Source organism: Aristolochia californica, unplaced genomic scaffold (genome assembly GCF_029961685.1).
Source record: "Aristolochia californica isolate CCGP_79_NKW_82.1479 unplaced genomic scaffold, dmAriCali1.0.hap1 SCAF_13, whole genome shotgun sequence".
Taxonomy (NCBI): domain Eukaryota; kingdom Viridiplantae; phylum Streptophyta; class Magnoliopsida; order Piperales; family Aristolochiaceae; genus Aristolochia; species Aristolochia californica.
Window position 1 is genome coordinate 25,236,536 of NW_027181804.1, and position 20,840 is coordinate 25,257,375.

The following is a 20,840-nucleotide window of genomic DNA, read 5'->3' on the forward strand; positions in this document are numbered from 1 at the left end:
CTGTAAGAAATTGGTTAGAAAGCCACAAGTGACATTTTCTTTGGGGTGGGCCCAAAGGGGAAAGGAAATATCATCTCGTTAAGTGGTTTGACGTTTGCTAAGCTATGCATCTCGGTAGGCTTGGCATAAGAAACATTGCAAATACCAACTCTTCTTACCTCATCAAATGGATCTGGTGATTTAACTCATTTCCTGATCTGATATGGAGAGCTTTGGTCACTGCCAAGGCCAATATGAGGATTGGTTGGTGGATTGATGGTGGTTGTTGTTATTTTTTGTCACCTATATGGAGGAAAATCTCCCTCCTACTTCCCATTTTCTCAGAGGTGATTAAGAGTTACCCATGAAATGAGCTCTTACAAAATTTTGGACGGATTGGTGGTTGGGGGACAAGCTATTGGACAACAATTTCAGCTCCATCTCGAGCCTCTCAAGCCTCCCCTATGCTTCCATTGTGAACATCTGGTCTTGTTCTAGCAAATGGAGCCTCCACCTCAGTAGATCCCTCATGGATTCTGAAGCCTTAATAGCCTCCAACCTCTTCTCCTATCTTGCCAATGTTAAAATTTGCGACCACTTCTTGAACACTTTTATTTAGATCCATGGCCTTAAAGGTTCCTTCACTGTGGCTTTGGTTTATAATCTTCTGCATTGCCCCAATACCTCTCAGCCTCACCACCTTGCTGCTTCGATCTGGTCTCTACTCGCTCCTCCTTGTGCCAACTTCTTTACTTGGTGTGCATGTAGAAACAAAATCCTCACCTCCGATGCCCTCATCAGGCGGGGAACTCATATTCCGAATCCAACTTGTTCCCTCTACTGCAACACTCCAGAATCCACCGCCCATGTCCTTTTCCACTGTCATTTTGCCCAAACCATTTGGGCCAACCTCCTCAACAGACTTGGAGTGCAATATTATGTTCCCCATAGCCTGCCATCTATGATCCAATCCATCATCAACTCTTGGTTTCCTAAGCTTGAAAAAACGCTTATCTCTAGCTGTGCGGGTCACATCCCTTGGGCTCTCTAGAAAGAGAGAAATAGACGGAAGTTCCAGTTCAAATCCTCTCCTATCGAGGTGCTTGTGGAGAGCATCGCTGGCTAGGTCTTCGCCTGGCTCCTCAAGAAAGAATTCCTTCACCTCAGTAGTTCAGATTTCCAAGGAAATTGGTGTCAGATTGTTGCCATGGCCGGGCCCTATCACACCCCAAATATGACGACGTGGTCTCCTCCCCCGGCCACTTCAAGCTTAACTTCGATGGCAGTGCTTTTGGTTGCCCGGGGCCCACCGGATTTGGCGGAGTAATCCATGATGAAAATGGCTGCCTCCTCTTCTCCTTCACTGGTCTTTTGGGTATCTTCGATTCCACAACCGTTGAGTTTGGTGGGCTACTCTAGGGTGTCAAGATCTCTCGAGATTGCCTCTCTTGACCACTTATTATTGAAGGTGACTCTAAAGTTGTCATTAACTGGTATGCTAAGTTGACTCCCCTCTGGCGACATTGAGATGTTTTATTTGAAATTTGTAATATATTTTCTTGCCTGAATTGTATATGGATCCACACCCCAAGATCCACCAACCACTTGCGGACTCCCATGCTAAACGGGGATCCTCCTTCCAAAGCCTCATTGTGGAGGGTGGCCCTTCTCTATAGGTTGTATTTTTTTTTCTCTTTTTATAATATTCACACATTTTTTAAAAAAATGAATAAAAAAATAATATTTTTTTTACTAGATTAGACATTCCAATAGTTTTACCTTATTACCTATTTATCATTTATTAAATTGAATCTAAATGGGTTAGGATTACTCCTTACCTGATAAACTGATTATCCTATTATATGTATGAGTAATTCAATTTTTTTTATATAAGTGAATATACGTTAGAGATAAAAAATAATTGAATTATTTTTGTTCATGCATTTTGTAATATTTTTAAATATTTTTTTACATTAGAATGATATTATTCTAATGTGTCGGTATATAATTTTTTTATTTACCCGATTATCCGTTCTATCATTCGATAAATTACCACCGAAATCGTATATGAAATAACTGATTCTATAAACCCAATAATATCACATACCCATATACTAAAGATATGTTAAATATAAATAAAAAGTATATATAAAAAACTTAGTCCATTCTTTTTGTGACATATTCTGTGACTGTTTAGCTAAATGGTTTAAGCTAAGTTGGACATTCGGTCTTTTGGATTTTCCTTACAATAATATAATAAGAGGGAAAGAAAAGGATGCAGACTCATGTATTCCCACATCAAAATGTTAACTATCAAATTAAAGCCATCACTGTGAGTCTCCAAGTTTGCCAATTTCACTGCGGTTGGCTCAAACTTGAAATTGCGGTGCTGAGCTTTCTTGTGGCTCATCTGAGATGCCAAAGCACCAGTGCAGTATCACAATTTCTAAAGCTGAATGATTACGCCTCTGCGGAAGCAGCCTCATTGTGCTCCAAACCATGTTTCACAGCACTAATCCTCACAATTTTTAGTGGGATTCAAAGCAAAGTAGAGAAACAGAAAAGAAGATTGAATTACAATCAAAAGCTGACTTGAACAGGAAGTCCCGCAGTCAGGCAACTTAAATGTGGAAGAAATCCAGAATACGATATTTCAGTGAAATGGGTGGTGGGAAAACTCCCAAATACAACAGTCGAATCAGTTAAAGAAAACAAAAGTCTTCATTCTAGTCTCTCTTTTTTCAGTTTCTTCAAATGACCTCCGCTTCTTCTCTGACCTCACTTCTCTGTCGCTCAAACATCTGCTGCATTTTAATGGTTCTCACTGTATTAATGGTGTGTGATTGGGATAAGGGCTCTTGGCGTTCCACTGCTCACGTAGGATGATAAAGCAAAAGCCAAGTGGAAAGAGCTCCACCGACCCTTCCACTGCTTCCCATTCTTCGCTTTGCCCGGATGCTTCCCTCCAGAATGACATTTGTTCCGTCCATTGAATCTATGTCGAAGCTGAGAATATTTACGATCAGCGCTATCCACTTTCTACAAAGCTATCATTAGTGGGATTAAGATGATCAGGAAATTCTCCTCTCCGGGTCTCCTTTTATCACCTCCCCTCGTCAGGATCTCTGCACCCAAAAGGCGTTATTCTATCTTTAACAATTGATAAAAAAAAAAAAACCAGAGGAATAAATAGAGGAAATGGTACTGAAGATACGGATTATTCTGCACGTGTCGGAGGTAAGATGTTCTCTATTCTTCTCCACCTCTATTTGTTTTTGGTTCCCCATAAACCGTCGTGGAATTTGGAACCCACTTAAGCATTTTGTCAGTAACCTTTACTCGCTTTCATGGCCAGTACTGATCCGTGATCTTCTCAAGTTAAGAATTGGATTCCTATTCATGCCTTGGTAGTCAAAGCTATGACGATTGAGGATTCTTCTTTTGGCAACCGTGAAACTGTTTAACCAATGCTCACAGAATCCGTTCGATAGTCGAAGCTCTATAATCCATCTAATACTTGGGCCATTCCATGCACAGCAAGCAAGTAAACCTGTCAGTCCCTTCCCATTGCAAATATTTCCTAATCTTTCCTGTATTTTTGTTTCAAATTCGCGATGCCAGTGAAAAGATAGCAGCAGAGAGAATCACAGTCCACCCAAATCAAATCAACACCGTGAAGTCTTGGGTAAGCCTCTTATAGTGATCTGCATACCTCGGATGTCTCAATGTGAGGATTGGTTTCACTTCATTCCCGCTGTTCCCCTTAGGGGGGTTAGTACACAATGAAGTGGAATGAATTCCCCCACATTACATAATTTATTAAAAAATGGTATTAGTGTAGAAAGAATTGAATTGGTCCCCCCCTCACCCTCAAATGAAAATATTCTCCTCATTCTCCTCTCCCTCAGTCTTTGTCTCCTGACGATTTTTTTTGCCCCATCTTCTTCCCCCAACCCTCTCGGCCTCCCTCTCCTCTCCCTCTCGACCTCCGTTGCAGAGCACGGGAGGCCGAGCCTCTCGGCCTCCCGACTTTTCTTCTCTCTCGGCCTCCCTCTATTCCCCCACCCCACCCTCAAATGAAAAATTTCTCCTCATTCTCCTCTCCCTCTCCCTCGGCCTTCGTCTCCTGACGATTTTTTTCGCCCCGTCTTCTTCCCCCAACCCTCTTGACTTCCCTCTCCTCTCCCTCTCGACCTCCGTCGCAGAGCCTCTCGGCCTCCCGACTTCTCTTATCTCTCAGCCTCCCTCTCTTCCCCCCCCCCTCCCTCGGCCTTCGTTTCCTGACAATTTTTTTCGCCCCGTCTTCTTCCCCCAACCCTCTCGACTTCCCTCTTCTCTCCCTCTCGACCTCCGTCGCAAAGCCTCTCGGCCTCCCGACTTCTCTTCCCCCCTCCCCTCCCTCAAATGAAAAATTTCTCCTCATTCTCCTCTCCCTCTCCCTCGGCCTTCGTCTCCTGACGATTTTTTTCGCCCCGTCTTCTTCCCCCAACCCTCTCGGCTTCCCTCTCCTCTCCCTCTCAACCTTCGTCGCAGAGCACGGGAGGCCGAGTCTCTGTCGCAGAGCCTCTTGGCCTCCCGACTTCTCTTCTCTCTCGGCCTCCCACTCTACTCCCCACCCCGTCGGCCTCCCTCTCCTCTCCTTCTCGACTTCCGTCGCAGAGTAAGGGAGGCCAGCCTCTGTCGCAGAGACTCTCGGAGCGTCGCCTCCGTCGCCGTTGCCTATCGCTGAGGAAGACGATGTTTAATTTTTCTAAAGTTAGGAAAAATTAAACCATCGTCATAATTGGTTTAATTATCCAATTAATTAAACCATTCGTTTTTATTTTTTGTTAATATATTATTAATTAATAATATGTAAAATATATATTATGTTATTGATAAATTAATATATTTATTTATTTATTATGTATTTTTTATTTTGTATTAAAATAGTGAGTTTTAATTTTAAACCATATCTTATGTTATTACAAAATAATTTATTCTAGTCACACATAATTAGTATATTAATTTATAATAAACTGTAACCATTAATTGGTTTAATTATCCAATTGCTATAATTAATTAAACCATTAGGTTTATTTATTATATTCTCTTATGTTATTTTTTAATTTTTTTTATTAATTTTATATAATTTATTCTAGTCACACATAATTATTATTTTAATTTATAATAAACTATAATCATTAAGTAATATAATATAGTTTTTCATTAATTAGGATATTAATATATTCTAATACTACACGTTAAATCACTTATAAGTGTAGTAACCATATTTATTTTGGTTAATTATATGTTTAGGTATATGTTTTATTTAAGTATATTATAAAAGGTTACTCATTCTCTTCTTTATATCATATTTTTTATTTGGGGGTACTAACACTGGAATCTATTTTCCACCCACTTGAACTCGTCTACACTAACACCCAAACATGAGTTGAAGTTGAATCAATTCATTTCACTTCAATTCAATTCTTCACTGCAATTCAAGTTCATTGTGGACTAACCCCCCCTTAATCTGGTGTAGAGTCTTCCTTATGCCCTTTGGAGACATCATTCAGAGTGGACTTCAAGAGGTCCCCGAACTGGATGAATATTTTTAAATTCAAACAGATCATTTACTATGTAATGAACATAGTGTAATGAACATAGCACTCTCGCTCATGCAATGTTGGGGATCAAACCGCTTGATAGAACACAGGCAATCAATCAACCCACAGTGGACTAGCGGATCTTGCACTATACGAAATTGTACCGTAAAATTTAAAGAGAGACAAAAAATAATTTTTACGTGGTTCAACAATGTGATTACTCTGTGGGATTACACCAACTTCACCATCACTCAAGTGATTAAAAAATGCATGAGTGATGATGGAATGGCCAAGGGCATTCTCCTTTAAATAGCCTAAGAGTTCGTTCAGTGTTTGATACTCAATTAGAAGACTTCCCAATTTAGGAATTTTCCTAGAATTCTTCTTAATAATTAGAACTCTTTCCCAGATTAGGATCTCATTCTTAATAGGACTCTAGTGGATGGGGCCCACTACAAGTGGTCTTCACTTCAATAATTTCCCACTTGAAGACTACTTCAGACTCTATTCTTCAACATGTAACTCTCCCACTAGAAACATTTGTCTATAAGAGTTGCTATCTGAGTAATACCGTGAGATATGTGATCTTTATCAACTTCCTAGTGTAGAAGGCCGATAAAAGTAGAGCAAAGGCTCAACTTTTCGACTATCACTATCTTGGTGAACATGTCCGTTCGATTACCATTTTTGTGGATCTTTTCCAATAACAGTATCTTCTCCTCTACAAGCTCTCTGAAAAAATGATACTTGATGTCGATGTGCTTCGTCCTTGCATGAAACACACTATGCTTTGACATATCAATAACACTTTTATTATCGTAGTACAATATGAAATTTTCTTGTATCACACCTAGTTCAAGAAAGTTTTCAACCACAATATCATTTTGAAAGCTTCGGCCACTACAACGTATTCGGTCTCTGAAGAAGAATTTGTCATTGATTTTTGTAACTGAGATTGCCAAGCCACTGTTGCGCTACTAATTGCAAATACAAATCCCGTAATACTCCGCTTGTTGTCTAAGTTACCTCCATAGTCTGTATCCACATATCCCACCAACTTGGTATTGGAGTTTCCACCAAAGGTCAGAGACATACCTGAAGAACCTTTCAAGTATTTGAATATCCGCTTCATTGCTTTCCAATGAGTCCATCCTGAATTTACCATAATTCTGGCCACCTAACTGATTGAATACAAAATATTCGATCGTGTACTAGTGGCTACATACATCAAGGATCCCATTGCTGAAGCATATGGAACTCTGTCCATCCATGCCTTATCCTCTAAAGTCTTAGGAGACTACTCCTGTAAGAGTTTGAAATGAGACGCCAAAGGTGTACTAACAAGTTTTGCGCGAAACATGTTGAACTTCATTAACACTTTCTTCACATAGTTTGTTTGTGACTACTTCACCATTCTCTCCTTCTCGTCCCTAGAAATTCTCATGCCAAGGATATGTTTGGTTGATCCAATATGCTTCATAGCAAATTTATGGGACAATTGTTTCTCAAGATTTTGAATTTTACTCATATCGGCTCCTGCAATAAGCATGTCATTAACACAAAACAACAAAATAATGTAAGAAGATGCTAACCTCTTGAAATAGCAACAATGGTTTGAATGACACTTGTAGAAGCCAATTTTCAGCATAAAGCTATCAAACTTGTAGTATCACTATCTTGGAGTTTGCTTTAGGCCATACATACTTTTTGACAGTCTACACACCAAGTTCTCTTTGCATTTCTCAACATACCCTTGGGGTTGATGATATAGATCTCCTCATCCAAATCACCATGTGGGAATGTTGGTTTTGCATCTAACTATTCTAGATGAAGATCTTCCACTGCTACAAGGGACAACACCATCTTGATGGTTGCAATTTTGACCACCAAAGCAAAGATTTCTATGTAGTTAATTCCATATTTATGTTCAAAGACCTTGACAATCAGTCTTGCTTTAAACCTCTTGCTTCCACCAGATTCTTATTTCAACCTATAGACCCACTTATTATGTAAGACCTTTTTATCTTTGGGTAATTCCACTAACTCCCATGTGCGATTGGATGCCAATGAGCCCGTCTCATTATCCATGGCCCGCTCCCACTCAAATTGAGGTATCTATTTTGCCTGCCTCTTCATAGCTTTCAAGTTTACTACCATCAATCAACAATAGATAATTTAGGTTAGGACAAAAATTTGGTGTCTTCTTGTTTGTCTCATAGGAAATTTCCTTTGGCTTTCTTTGTCTAGTACTTGTCCTCCCGAGCGGTGTTTGCAGGGAAACTGCTGGGACATCTTCTTGCACATTGTCAGAAATATTATGAGTAGACTCACCTGTTTGGCTACTACTTGTCTGTTTGTGCACATCAACTTGTGATTTTTGGCCTACAGTTTCTTCACCCTCAAGTTCTACAAATCCAGGATTTACAATTTCCTTCACCTTTTGGAGAACTTGATGGTGCTTTTAGAGTTCCTTCTCATGGAATACTACATCTACACTTCTAATCACCTTCTTGAGTATTGGGTTCCATAGTCTATACACAAACTGTCACCCCCATAGCCAATGAAACAACACGTTTTGGATTTGGAATCCAACTTCTTCCTCTTTTATGACTCAGCATGTATATAACTTACTGAACCAAACACCTTTATGACTCAGCATGTACATAACTTACTGAACCAAACACCCGTAAGTGATCAAAGCATATCTCTTATTGAGTCCATGCCTCCTCAGAAAGCTCACTGTCTAGGGCATAAGAAGGAGATCGATTGATTTGGTAAATGACTGTGTCCACAACATAGGTCAAGAATGATCATGGTAGACCACAATAGAGTCTCATGCTTCTCTCTTGTTCCTGTATGGTTTTCTTCATCCACTCAACAACACCATTCTGCCTTGCTTGTTTGGGTATAGTAAGCAATCTTTCGATTACATGCTTATCACAATACGATTGAAATTTTCTTCCACAGTACTCACCACTATTATCAGATTTAAAACACTTTAATTTCAATTTTGTCTCATTCTTGGCAAGAGTTTTCTATTTGATAAACAAAGAAAAACACATCAGATTTTTTTTTTACAAAATATACCTATAACTTACGTGTAGCATCATTAATAAAAGTAACAAAATAATATGCATTTCCAATAGAAGGAACTTCGATGGGTTTGCAAACCTCAATATGAACCAACTCAAGGCGTTCAGATTTTCTGGTTGGTGCCGTCTTTGAAAATGTCACCTTTTTCTATTTTCCCAAGACACAGTCTTCACAGAACTCCAGATCGACATGCTTCAAGCCCAGTAGCTTCCCCTTTGTCTGTAACACCTTCATACCCTTCTCTGACATATGACCAAGGCGTCTATGCCATAATGTCCATCTACTCCATTTGATGCAACTAAGATAGAACTTCTATTGAAACTAGCCAACATGTACAAAATACCAATTTTTTTCCCCTTAGCAACAACCATAGGTCCTTTGCTCATTTTCCAGCTATCACTTAGAAATTGTGTAGCTATACTGCTCACAACCAATTGGCCAACAGATATAATGTTCTTAGTTAGACGAGGCACATGTCTAACATCTTTCAACAAGAACACTAAACCATTCTACTATAACAATCTACTATCACCCTTGCCAATAATTTCACATGCCATGTCATTCCCAAAATAAAATCTACCCAGATCCCCAAAAACATAGTTTTCAAATAGATCCTTTGTAGCTGTAGCATGAAAAAATGCACTACTATCTACAATCCAAAAATCACATTTAATTTCTAATGACAAAATCATGCATTCCTCACTATCGACAACATTAACATTGTCAGTATTCTTTTTACCCTCTTAATTTTTACAGTTACGTTTGATGTGACCCTTTTATCCACATTTATAACATGTAATATTTTTCTTCCTTCCATTTGACTTGGAACGTACCTTTAGGGATTCCCCTCTTTATCCGTATTTACTATGTTGTGACACTCGACCCCTAGCATCCAATGCTATAGTCGAACCTGAAGAGGATGCACTGCTTTCGCACTGAGTTTCCTCAACCAACAACAAACCATAGACTTCATTCAATACAAACTTCCCTATCAAGTGTGAGCTATGTACTTCTTTCTTAAGAGATTCCCAATAAGGCGGTAATGACTTCAATAAGGCAACTGATTAAATATCCTCATCGACAACCTCTAATTGATTCAGTAAATCATGGAAGGAATTCATGTGGCTAGAAACACTATCACCTTCTACCATTTTTAAATAAAATATTGTGTAACAAGATGTACCTTGTTTGTGGAAGAATGGTTTACATACATCGACTCTAGCAGATCAAAACACTCCTTTGTAGTCTTTACTTTTGTGATATTTGAAGTGACTGATGAGGAGATAGAAAATCGAACTGCTCTAATGCCTTCCGATCTTGAAGCTTCCATTTTGCATTTGACATCTCCTTTGGTTGCTCACACAAAACAAGAAGGTACAAGTCCTTTTGGTACAAGTAATCTTCAATATGCATCCACCAAAATCCATAATTTTGACCAGTAGACTTCTTAATTTTGAATCTTTCGTTGTCTAACAAGTCTTCGACGATGAATTCCAGTGTCGTTTTAATTTTCGGAGACAAAATTCAGTGACCTCCTAGAGTTCTAGTGACTAATTCCAGCGACGTGTGTAGAACCTGTTGACACACCTCTTGGCTTCTCTCCTGGCACGTACGATCACTTCTATGGTGCAGAAGCACGCTCTGATACCAATTGTTGGGAATCAAACCACCTGAAAAAAAATAGGCAATCAATCAACCCGTAGCAGAATAACGGATCTTGCACTATACAAGATCGTAACGTAAAATTTAAAGAGAGACAAAAACAAGGATTTTTACGTGGTTTAGTAATGTGCCTACTCCATGGGATCACACCAGCTTCACTATCACTCAAGTGATTATAGATTGCATCAATGATGATGGAATGGCCAAGGGCATTCCCCTTTAAATTACCTAAGAGTTACATACAATGTGGGACATTTGATGATAAAACTTCTCAGTTTAGGACTCTTCCCAAAATAGAATTCCTTCCTAATTAGAACTCTTTCCTAGATTTGGACTCCTTTCCCAGATTAGGATCTCAGTCCTAATAGGACTTTAGTGGAGTGAGGCCCACTACAAGTAGTCTTCACTTCAATGTGCGAGTATAACTAGAGTTGCAGAATAATAGTCTATCTTCGCTGCAATCTATTCTAGAGCTTTTGAACAACCAAGTACGGGATACTTGAGAGTTTTCTTCCATTAACTAAAGTGAGTTGCATGAATGTGTCATTATCTTACTAATAACTACTAAAATGTTGGGTCTTCGTTGTTGCAGGAAGGAAGACCTTTAAATGGGTTTGAGCAAGCAACTGTATGCTTCCAACTTTACAAGGTGTACCAGTTTTCTGCACTTTCACTATTAGCAAGACAAATGGAGTTACAGCTCCAAATCAAGCTTAATGAACTTCATTGGTTCGATGGATCTGATAATTAGGACAAGGCGTGGTTTTAAACTTTACTAGTGAGGCTCACGGTCTCACCACTTTCAGTGTAGTCAGATTAGTTAGTGAGGGTAGATTTTTTTTATTTGATGGCAGACAGCCTTTACATTAATATAAGCTCTAACTTTGAAAGTTTTCAATTGAACAAGGAGGAATTCATGAAAACAAATGGGAAAACCGACATAATGCAGAAGTTTTCTGTTTGTCTTTATGATGATGGGGCCTTGAAACTGTCATCAATCTAATTCACTTCTCACTTTCATTGGATTTCATAGGTTAATGGGTGCACCATTAGTTTGTCAATACTGATGGATATTTTCTTATTAGGGATGAATGCACTTTAGTCGTTATCCTCCTTTTGCTTGTCTCATATTTGTTTTCTTTATACTTGTCTAAGCAATCCCATTACCTAAAATACAAAATGAGCCCTTCACTTAGCCAAAGGAAAAAGGAGACTTTTTGTAGAACTTGTTTGGTGTGCTTTCACTTTCAACTGTTCCTTAAAACCATCATGGCTTTTGGTTTGAGTGCAAATGTCATGAGGTTGTCATAACCCATCACAGTTATGTATCATCCACCATGATTGAGGATGTGAGGGTGTGGCAGCTGTGAATGGTAGTTATAATGAATTTGACGCCCATTGAATATCATGGTTTGATATCCATTTGATGCAGCAAAAGGGTACTTTTTCTTTTGGAGATGTGTCTTCACAGGTGAAAAGGTTGTAAAAACTTTATAAATGATGTTTGACAGTGGAAGAGGACAGGATACTATTATGAGAAGTGTGTCAATCACTATACAAGTGGCTTTTGGCATGCATTGTTTGCCCAATCATCACTGTAAACAAAGATAAAGAGTGATCTGCTACTTTCTTGCTTCATTAGGTAGGGGTCCGGCCAAAATCTTGAGTCAGTCTTGGTGGTGGACAATCAAAAAGATTCTTGGCTTTTACCTATTCAGTGTAATCTACAAGCTCCTTCTCTTTTTCCCTTCCAACTCTGAGAGTTTTGTTGAATTTTTTGTATCAAAGTCTCTCTCTCTCTCTCTCACTCTCATCCAAAAAAGCAAACACCAGCTAAGAAAGATGAAGAAGAAGAATGATCTGACTAGAAGCAACTCTGCACAGGAAAGCTTTTGGGGAGAGTTGATATATGCCACTAATTATTGTCCTTAACATATTATCTGTTTGTTCTCTGAATCCTCAGCATTGTTGCCTCTTCTTACCTCATTCAAGGTTCAAACCATTCCCCTTCTCATTGTCTGTCTTGACTCTAAACTTCATTTGATGTGAATTGCTACAGTGAGAGGCATTAAAATGAAGAACTTCTTCTCACTTGTTTCTTATCACAGCATCTGTCACTTGTATATTTTCTCTGTTCCTGCTCTATTTTTTCATAGTAGTAGCATCAAGCTTGAGCTAAGAGAGATGAGAGAGGAATATTCCTTCTTGTCTTAGGTGGTGGCATTCTGTTGTCCCTGTTTCTCACTTTTCCCCTTTCCAAAGAAGAGGAAAAAGTCTTCTCAACTTGTTGTGCAATGAACTCTTTCTTTACTTTGCTCTGTGACTCCATCTAGATGTTCTATACCTTTGCCAGATAAAAAAAAACCAAGTGATAGATGCACTCTAGGCTTTTAGCAGCCCTCAAGGCCTAGGGGATAGAGAGAAAAGCAGCTAACAAGGTCAATGAAAGCCCCCACCATCTGTGATGAGAAAGAAAGAGTAAACAAAGCACCAGGCAGCCTGCCCAAGGATGCTTTTCCATTTCCCCTCATAAGTTCCACTTAACTACCAATCATACAAAAGAGAATCTAGGTTCCACTCTCAATGACCTTTTCCCATTTTTATTGTGAACTCATATGCTTACGAATATTGTAATATATTAATCAAGTATAGCTCAATGGTACCAAATGTCCTTCTCTACCTCATCAACTTCCTTTCTACCTTATCCCATCCCTTTGGCTCTTTTGCTTTATTTTAAAGCTATAGATCTTACACAATTGATTTCCCAAGAAATGAAAGATGTCCACAAGCCCTTTTTTTTTTAGCACCCTTCCATAGAAGTTGAGTTGGTGGGTCCCTAGGGTTTAATCAAATGGCCGACACTTATTGTCGATTTGTTGCAAGTTGTAGGGACACTGTCGAGCGTGATTTACCGTATCACCAATATATTAATAAAATCAAACTTTGAGACGACCAATAAGGTTTTAGGTTAATCAATAAAATAACTTCTATGACAATCTGTAATCTAAGTATATCAATCAAAATCATTTTATTTTTTTATCTTATCTAAAAAAAAAAAGAAGATCGCAAGTATAAATCTCGTTTTTATTTTATTAAACAAAGCATTGTAAGTAGTTATCCTCTCCTAATCTAAAATTCCACATTACTAAACATCCTTGTCATGTACAAAGACATAGTTCAATTTTCATGGTCTAGTGGTCCAATGTGCTCAAAGGGGTCCAATAGAATTGTGAGTCAGGTGGTTCTTGGTTAACCCTAGCTTATTAAAAATTCAAAATGCCTAGCATAGATTCATCACTAAACAAAAAAGAAAAAAGTAAGCCACCTAAATCTTCTTGATCAAAACCAAAGTCATGTACCTTCCCAAGAATGATGAGCATTTGATTATGTAGTGGACCACTTGTTAAAAATGGAGGGCGTATTCATTGCCCCCCCTCATGCCCTAAAGTGTCAAAAGACAGACACTCCTCTGTTGACACGTGTCAGGATTGTGATATGCCTATTCATTGCCCGCGAGTAGGCCCAAAGGTACTCGCGGGCAAGCACATAAATGATAACCGTTAACGGTTTAAATATAGGACAAATCTGTCATTAGGATGGAAGAGTGAGGTTAAAAGGGACAAGAGGCTGCTTTTTGGGAACTTCTCTTCCTCCTCTATAAGAACCTGTGCATGCAGAGAAAATTAAGACACGGCCATGGCGACACGGAGCTTACCTGGCTTTACTTCTTTCTCTGCCTATCTCCACGCCCTCTCCCAGACGCCCCACAGGCTGAGAAAGAGAATGCTGGCGACGTGGAGTCCGAGCGAAGAGCTCGACCGGGTGAGGCTCAGATCTTGTGCAGACATGAAGAGGAAGCTCGAGTGGTACGATCTTGTTGCGTTGGGTGTTGGAGGGATGCTGGGTGTTGGAGTTTTCGTCACAACAGGTGAAGTGGCACTTAAGGTCTCCGGTCCTGCCGTGTTCGTTTCATACATAGTCGCCGGTGTAGCTGCTTTTCTTTCTTCTCTGTGTTATTGTGAATTCTCCGTCGAGATCCCAGTTGCTGGTGGAGCTTTTAGCTACCTGAGACTGACTTTTGGTATTTCGAGATTTCGGACTTTTTTTATTTCTGCTTTTTCTTACTAGATATTAATTAGGTTGAATCCAACTGAGTTTGGGTTCATGATTGGCACTACTTGTGGGTAATCTGTGCTTTTTGATGTGATGAAGGTGAGTTTGTGGGATATTTTGGTGGAGCTAATATATTGATGGAGTATGTGCTATCAAATGCTGCGGTGGCTCGGAGCTTTACTGAGTACCTGTGCTGTGGTGTTTTCGGGGAAAAGAGTGCGAATCTGTGGAGGATTGAAGTGGAAGGGATGACGGAGGGTTATAATATGTTGGATTTCCCTGCTGTTGCACTTGTTGTACTTCTCACTCTCTGTCTCTGTCACAGGTTTGATCTCTCTTTACGCCTCTTCCTGCGGCGTCTTACATTGTTTTATGTTCTTACTAAAGTTCTTTGTTTGATTTGGGAAATGCGTGCTTTGTTTTTTTTTAATGTTTATTGATATGAACCAAAGGATCTTTGAAATCCGCTTCATATTTTCCTTTATTGGTCATCATTTAGTAGTGGAGAGTCCTCCTTATGTCACTAGTGGACTAAAGGGTTTTGATCTTCGCTGCTATTGGACTAATCGGTTTTTGTTTTGAGATTGCAGTACCAAGGAGAGCTCTTTGTTAAACCTCGTGATGACAGTATTCCATGTGATTTTCTTCGGCTTTGTTATAGTTGCTGGTTTCCGCAATGGAAGTCCAAAGAATTTGATCAACCCGGATGGGTTAACTCCTTTCGGCATTAGAGGAGTTCTTGATGGAGCAGCTATAGTCTACTTCAGCTACATCGGCTATGATTCTGTATCAACAATGGCGGAAGAGATAAAGAACCCCTCCAAGAGCCTTCCTATTGGGATCGCTGGATCAGTTCTCATCGTTTCTGCACTTTATTGCCTCATGGGTTTGGCTCTCTGCATGATGAGCCCCTACAATGAGGTCAGTACTGCTTTAATATGGTAAAGCTAACAGCAGAAAGGTCTACAGTAAATTTAAAAAGTCTCTCCATCAATTCAAAAGCTGTCACTTGATAATGCAAAGATGAGTGACCCGAAATGTTTAATGGCTGAGAAAATACATTTTACATGGCTTTGTAGATATCAGACACAGCATCATATTCTGCGGCTTTCCAAAAGATTGTGGGGTGGAAGTGGGCAGGCAACGTTGTGGGGGCTGGCGCAAGCTTAGGCATTGTGGCTTCTCTACTGGTGGCCATGCTAGGGCAAGCGAGGTACTTGTGTGTCATAGGAAGGACCCGGCTTGTACCTTACTGGTTTGCCAAGGTGAATCCTTCCACAGGAACCCCTTTGAATGCCACAATCTTCTTGGGTAAGAACTAATCAATGCCCTATACACATTCAGTAAAGCCTCATAGGTTACAAATTAACCCGATCGAAAGAGCTAGTGATATCAAGTTATTAGAATATACACTTCCATCAACAGTAAGAAGCCAGTAATGTTCTAATAGAAAGAAATGCAAAGAAACAGCTCGTTTCTTAAAACTTTTCCCCTCTTAATTTTATCACTGATCTTTGAAAATTTTAATTCACTAATAGTCTCAAGAAGATTGTAAATGGGTGATGATATATCTTAAGAAGCCAATCTGCTATGATTTTTCAAGTGATGAGGAGCAGTCATCCCTATCTTCTTCTATTCCAAGTCAGAGGACCCCAGAAAAGATTTTATTTTATTTTTCCTTGTTACTTAGCGCATAAAACCGTCGTCTTTGTTGTAGGCATCTGCACAGCATCCATTGCACTCTTCACAGAACTCGGCATCGTGATTGAAATGATCTCCATTGGCACCCTTCTTGTGTTCTATTTGGTAGCCAATGCACTCATCTACCACCGGTATGTGAATACCAGCAGCAACCGCCCTCTTCCTACGGTCCTCTTCCTGTTACTTCTTTCAATGCTCTCAATTGGGTTTTCTCTAACATGGAAATTCAAGGAGAAATGGTGGTTCCTAGCCTTATTTGGTGGGGCATCTATCATCGTCACTGCCGTCTTTCACTATTTGGTTCCTTGCCAACGCAAGTCATCCAAGTGGGTAGTTCCACTGATGCCATGGCCAGCTGCAGCCTCAGTCTTTCTCAACGTCTTCCTCATGACCACCCTCAGAAAGAAGTCTTTCCAGAGGTTCGGTATATGTAGCTGTGTCATCATACTATTCTACATTCTTTATGGTGTTCACTCGACTTATAGTGCAGAAGAACTGGAGAGGGAGGTGGGCAACGAGAACCATTTTCTGCCAATCCAACAAATCAAGATGGAAATTTAAGAAACTATCTTCCCTTTCTGTTGTCATCCCAATATATGCGAAGTAATGTGTGCATAAATCAAGCAAAGGTAGTAGGAAGAAAGAGAGGAAGGCTTTTTTCTTCCATTTCTCTCTTTCACTTTTGCTCCTTTTCTCTCTACGCTTTCCCCATTTCCTGTTGATGGTGGTTCCACCATCATATATCTTAACAGCAAATGTATCTTATGAAGGGATATATTTTGATATCTTTCTTTGCCTCACAACAAGAGCACTTCTGAGTAATTCCGAAGAAATTGAATTGCATTTTGAAGTCAGCATAGAGGATCTATGGAGAAGATTTTCTCGATGGAAGGCAAAAAAACTAAAAAAGCAAAACCACCCAAAAAAAAATTAGTTTTTTTTAGTAATCTTCTCAAGTGATATGAAAGAAAAGACCGTTGGTTTTAGTCTTCTGGAAACTCTGATCAGACCAGCTAGGTTGGACCTGATCTTGTTTCTTGTTCGAGTCATAACCTGGCAAGACCCGGATTTGCTCAAAATCCAAATTCAATCAACTGACCTAGCCTAATCACCTATACAGGGAAGTTCTCAATGTGCAAAGATGGAAGAGGCCACTGCTCCTCTCCCTCCCCCCCCATTACTGTGACAAAGAGGAGGCATCCCTCGTCGTTTCCATCGTGGTGCAATAGTAGTAGGGCATGGGGTGTCCTGTTGCCCTTATAGACAAAGCAAAGGGAGAATATGGGTAGAACCCTACCTTCCTTGTGGTAGAAAAAGTATGAGGGAAGTGGAGCAATGGTTCTCCTTTGTGGTGGGGCGTGGTGAGAGAGAGAGACGCGACTGCTCCTCTCCCTCCCCCGATTACTGTGACAAAGGGGAAGGATCCCTCGTTGTTTCCATCGTGGTTGCAATAGTAGTAGGGCATGGGGTCTCTTGTTGCCCTTGTAGGCAAAGCAAAGGGAGTATATTAGACCCCCACCCTCCTCTTGGTAGAAAATGTATGAGGGAAGTGAAGCAGTGCTTTGCCTTTGGGGAAGAGAGAGAGAGAGAGAGAGAGGCCACTGCTCCTCTCCCTCCCCCCATTACTGTGAAAGGGGAAGGATCCCTCGTCGTTTCCATCGTGGTGCAATAGTAGTAGGGCAAGGGGGGTCCTGTTGCCCTTGTAGGCAAAGCCAAGGAAGTATATGGGCAGAGCCCCACCCTCCTTGTGGTAGAAAAAGTATGAGGGAAGTGTAGTAGTCGTTCCCCTTTTAGTGTGTGTGTGGGGGGGGGGGAGAGAACTGTGACAAAGGGGAAGGATCTCCCTCATACATACAAAACTTCCCTTGATCTTAATTTTTATTTTTATTCTTTAAAATTGTTATAATGATGTCATCTAGGTCACATTACAAAAAAAAATTGGGTGGAAAAATTGCTGAAAAATCCTCAAAAATAGTTGTTAAAGCTAATTTCAACAATTTTTTTTCCACCAAAACAAAACTAGCTACATCTATTAATGTAGGTTTTTCTAACAAAAACTCAATTCTGCCAAGAATATGAAAACATGTTTTGGCAAAAAATTCACTGAAACATATGGTTTTGATAATTTAAAAACTAGTGGCTGCATGTCTCTATAAACTAGTCTAACCTCTGGGTAACCTCATGTTTGACCCCTTGCTTACACTAAGGCTTGATTGTGGGAGAATCTATATAAAGAAGCAATGCTAATACTACATACATATAACATTTGAGGAAAGTTTCTTTTTTCTTCTTCTTCAAAACCACCTTTTGCACAACATGCCATGGAGCACTATGTTTAGGATCATCGGTATTGAAAACTTGTTCTACTTGATATGCCAACATGAAGGAGCATCATCTTTAGGGTCATCTATGTGGAAAACTTGTTTGGTTTGATATGACACTGTGAAAGGGTCACTCGTGCACCATGTGCAATAAGTTTTGATACTCGTGAACCGTTTATTCGTTTTGATGTCCTTACATCAAACTACATGCATTTGAGCACATAAATACATTCTTTCCCGAGTATCACAACTCTATTGTGTCGATCACCACTCCCTAGTAATCAAGATAATTATATTCATAGTACCCCCTGACGATGAAACTATTGTTTTGAGTTCCATGGTATGCTTCGAGTTGATCGGGATGGGATTGCATGTAATTTACACAACCTTGGTAATCCAATACCTTGACCTATAATAGAGATGATAATCGATACGATCACATTGGTGAGAGATTACAATTCTTTTTAATATTTTCATACCCTAACAATGAAGAGTAGATATAGAAAAATCTTACATGACTCCATATGTGGGTTTTTTCTCTGCTTCTCCCTGAATTTGCATTCTCATTCTTATGGCCATTGCATCGGGTGCTGAGTTGAATTGGGTTGTTTCAAGTTATGAAACCACACGTTCGCATCAAAAACATAAAAAAGCAACAGAGACGCACTGAACTGAGATAAGCATTCTCCTCCTCGATGCAGCAGCAGTCCTATTGTAGCGATAGAGCTCGAGATGGAGTCAATGGTATCAACGATCGGAATCTCCGTTCCGGTCCATTGTTTCCTCCTTTGCTGTGTCTAGAGGCTTGTTCCTACCATGTTGCCGAAACATCTCTACTCGCCGGTCTCCGGCGCCATTCTGTAATGAGGTGTCCCTCGTTGACTACTGCTGGCTGGTTTCTTTAACGGACAGAGGGTTGCTATTCTCTTTCAGCATTGAGATGGCGCCAGGGGCATGAAGACTGCTGGACTCATCACAGTCGGAAGAGTCCTATTTGGGGTTGGACTATGGTTGGATTCAGAGTCGGAACTGGAGGCTGATTCTGCTAAAAGTCTACAACGCCATCGCTGGTTATCCCTTCCAAATTTGTATGTGTTCGTTTCTGTTGAGTCGGCGGAGCTGCCCAACAATCGTCTCCGGCTTCTAGCCCCGTTCCCGATCCAAGGCAACAATTGCATAAACGCCATAGATGATTCCCAGGACATTACCCAACATCGTCAAAAGCAAACAAATGCAGAGTTCATCTATGCTCTCCTGACTGTTGCCGCTCGCCACTATTGGCTTGTCTGTCCCCGTCATTTCCGGTACGTCGGAGCTGCTACCTGGTTGGGACGCGCTCCATTCAGATACTTTTGAAGAAGGAAACGTGGTAAATCAAATGTGTCTCAGTTTGCATCCACTTGGAAAATTAAACTTCCGTACCTATTGATTCTCTAATCTATCTCATCCTGCCTGTTTCTCCTTATAAGTTTGTTCATGTCTTATTTATTATTTCTGTTTTTGAAAGGAGATTGCACCAGATGACTCCTCTCTAGTTTCTCCTTCTAAGTTTGTTCATGTCTTATTTATTATTTCTGTTTTTGAAAGGAGATTGCACCAGATGACTCCTCTCTAGTGTTAGTGTTGGCTTACTTGTTTGCATCGGGTATTATCCTATTTAGTGAGTATTATTACGACAGATAACTTGGCAACTTGATTAAGCATTTTTATTTTGTCTAGCTTTTGCCATAGACATCGTAATATTTGTGTTGGAATACATATGTCTAAAATACATTGATAATATTTTCTCTCCTTAATCTTCTCCCTCTCCCCTTAACTAGACACACATGCAATAAGAGAAGAACACTTTTTAAGAGAAATTAAAGGGCAAATGACTCGCTTTTAACAACAGAAGAATGAATAGGTAGCTCAGCTTCCACAACTTGAGAAACATCTTCAAACACAACCTTCCCTTTACTTTGGCACAATCTGAGCTCAATAGGGAAGAAAATGGATTTATGGATGGAATCCTAGTTGATCCTGATTCGACATTAGAAGTGTATTGATTGTTCCCCAATAGCCAGATTGATTTTGAGTAAACCTATCCTGTTCATATTTGGAAAAGAATCCACATTCACTTTCCCAACTAGAAACTTTGGGGATAATATTACGCTTTACCAGATAGCCATGCAAGAACTCGCCTCTTGGATTCTTTCAAGGAATGCATTTTGTAATAGATGCTGCAGCCATTCCATCTTTTACTACTCAATTCTTCTAAGAATAGAAGGGAAAATGGCAGAAGAAGAATACCTAAAAGGGTATTTAAGGTAAGTTCAAACCACTTGAAGATCACGGGAAATAACTCACGAGTTCATAGATTAGTAACAAAAGATCTAGCCGGTGC

At 39.9% G+C, this 20,840-nt stretch overlaps 1 protein-coding gene across 1 annotated transcript; it reads left to right on the plus strand.

Annotated features, from left to right (window-relative positions):
- Nucleotides 1-14,018: 14,018 nt before the first annotated feature.
- LOC137947737 (cationic amino acid transporter 6, chloroplastic-like) lies at nucleotides 14,019-16,840 on the plus strand. The gene is made up of 5 exons (XM_068793507.1): nucleotides 14,019-14,403; nucleotides 14,535-14,760; nucleotides 15,026-15,356; nucleotides 15,515-15,746; nucleotides 16,153-16,840. Exons 1-5 carry the CDS (start codon nucleotides 14,019-14,021, stop codon nucleotides 16,695-16,697), a joined length of 1,719 nt encoding a protein of 572 aa, XP_068649608.1. The 3' UTR covers nucleotides 16,698-16,840.
- Nucleotides 16,841-20,840: the final 4,000 nt, after the last annotated feature.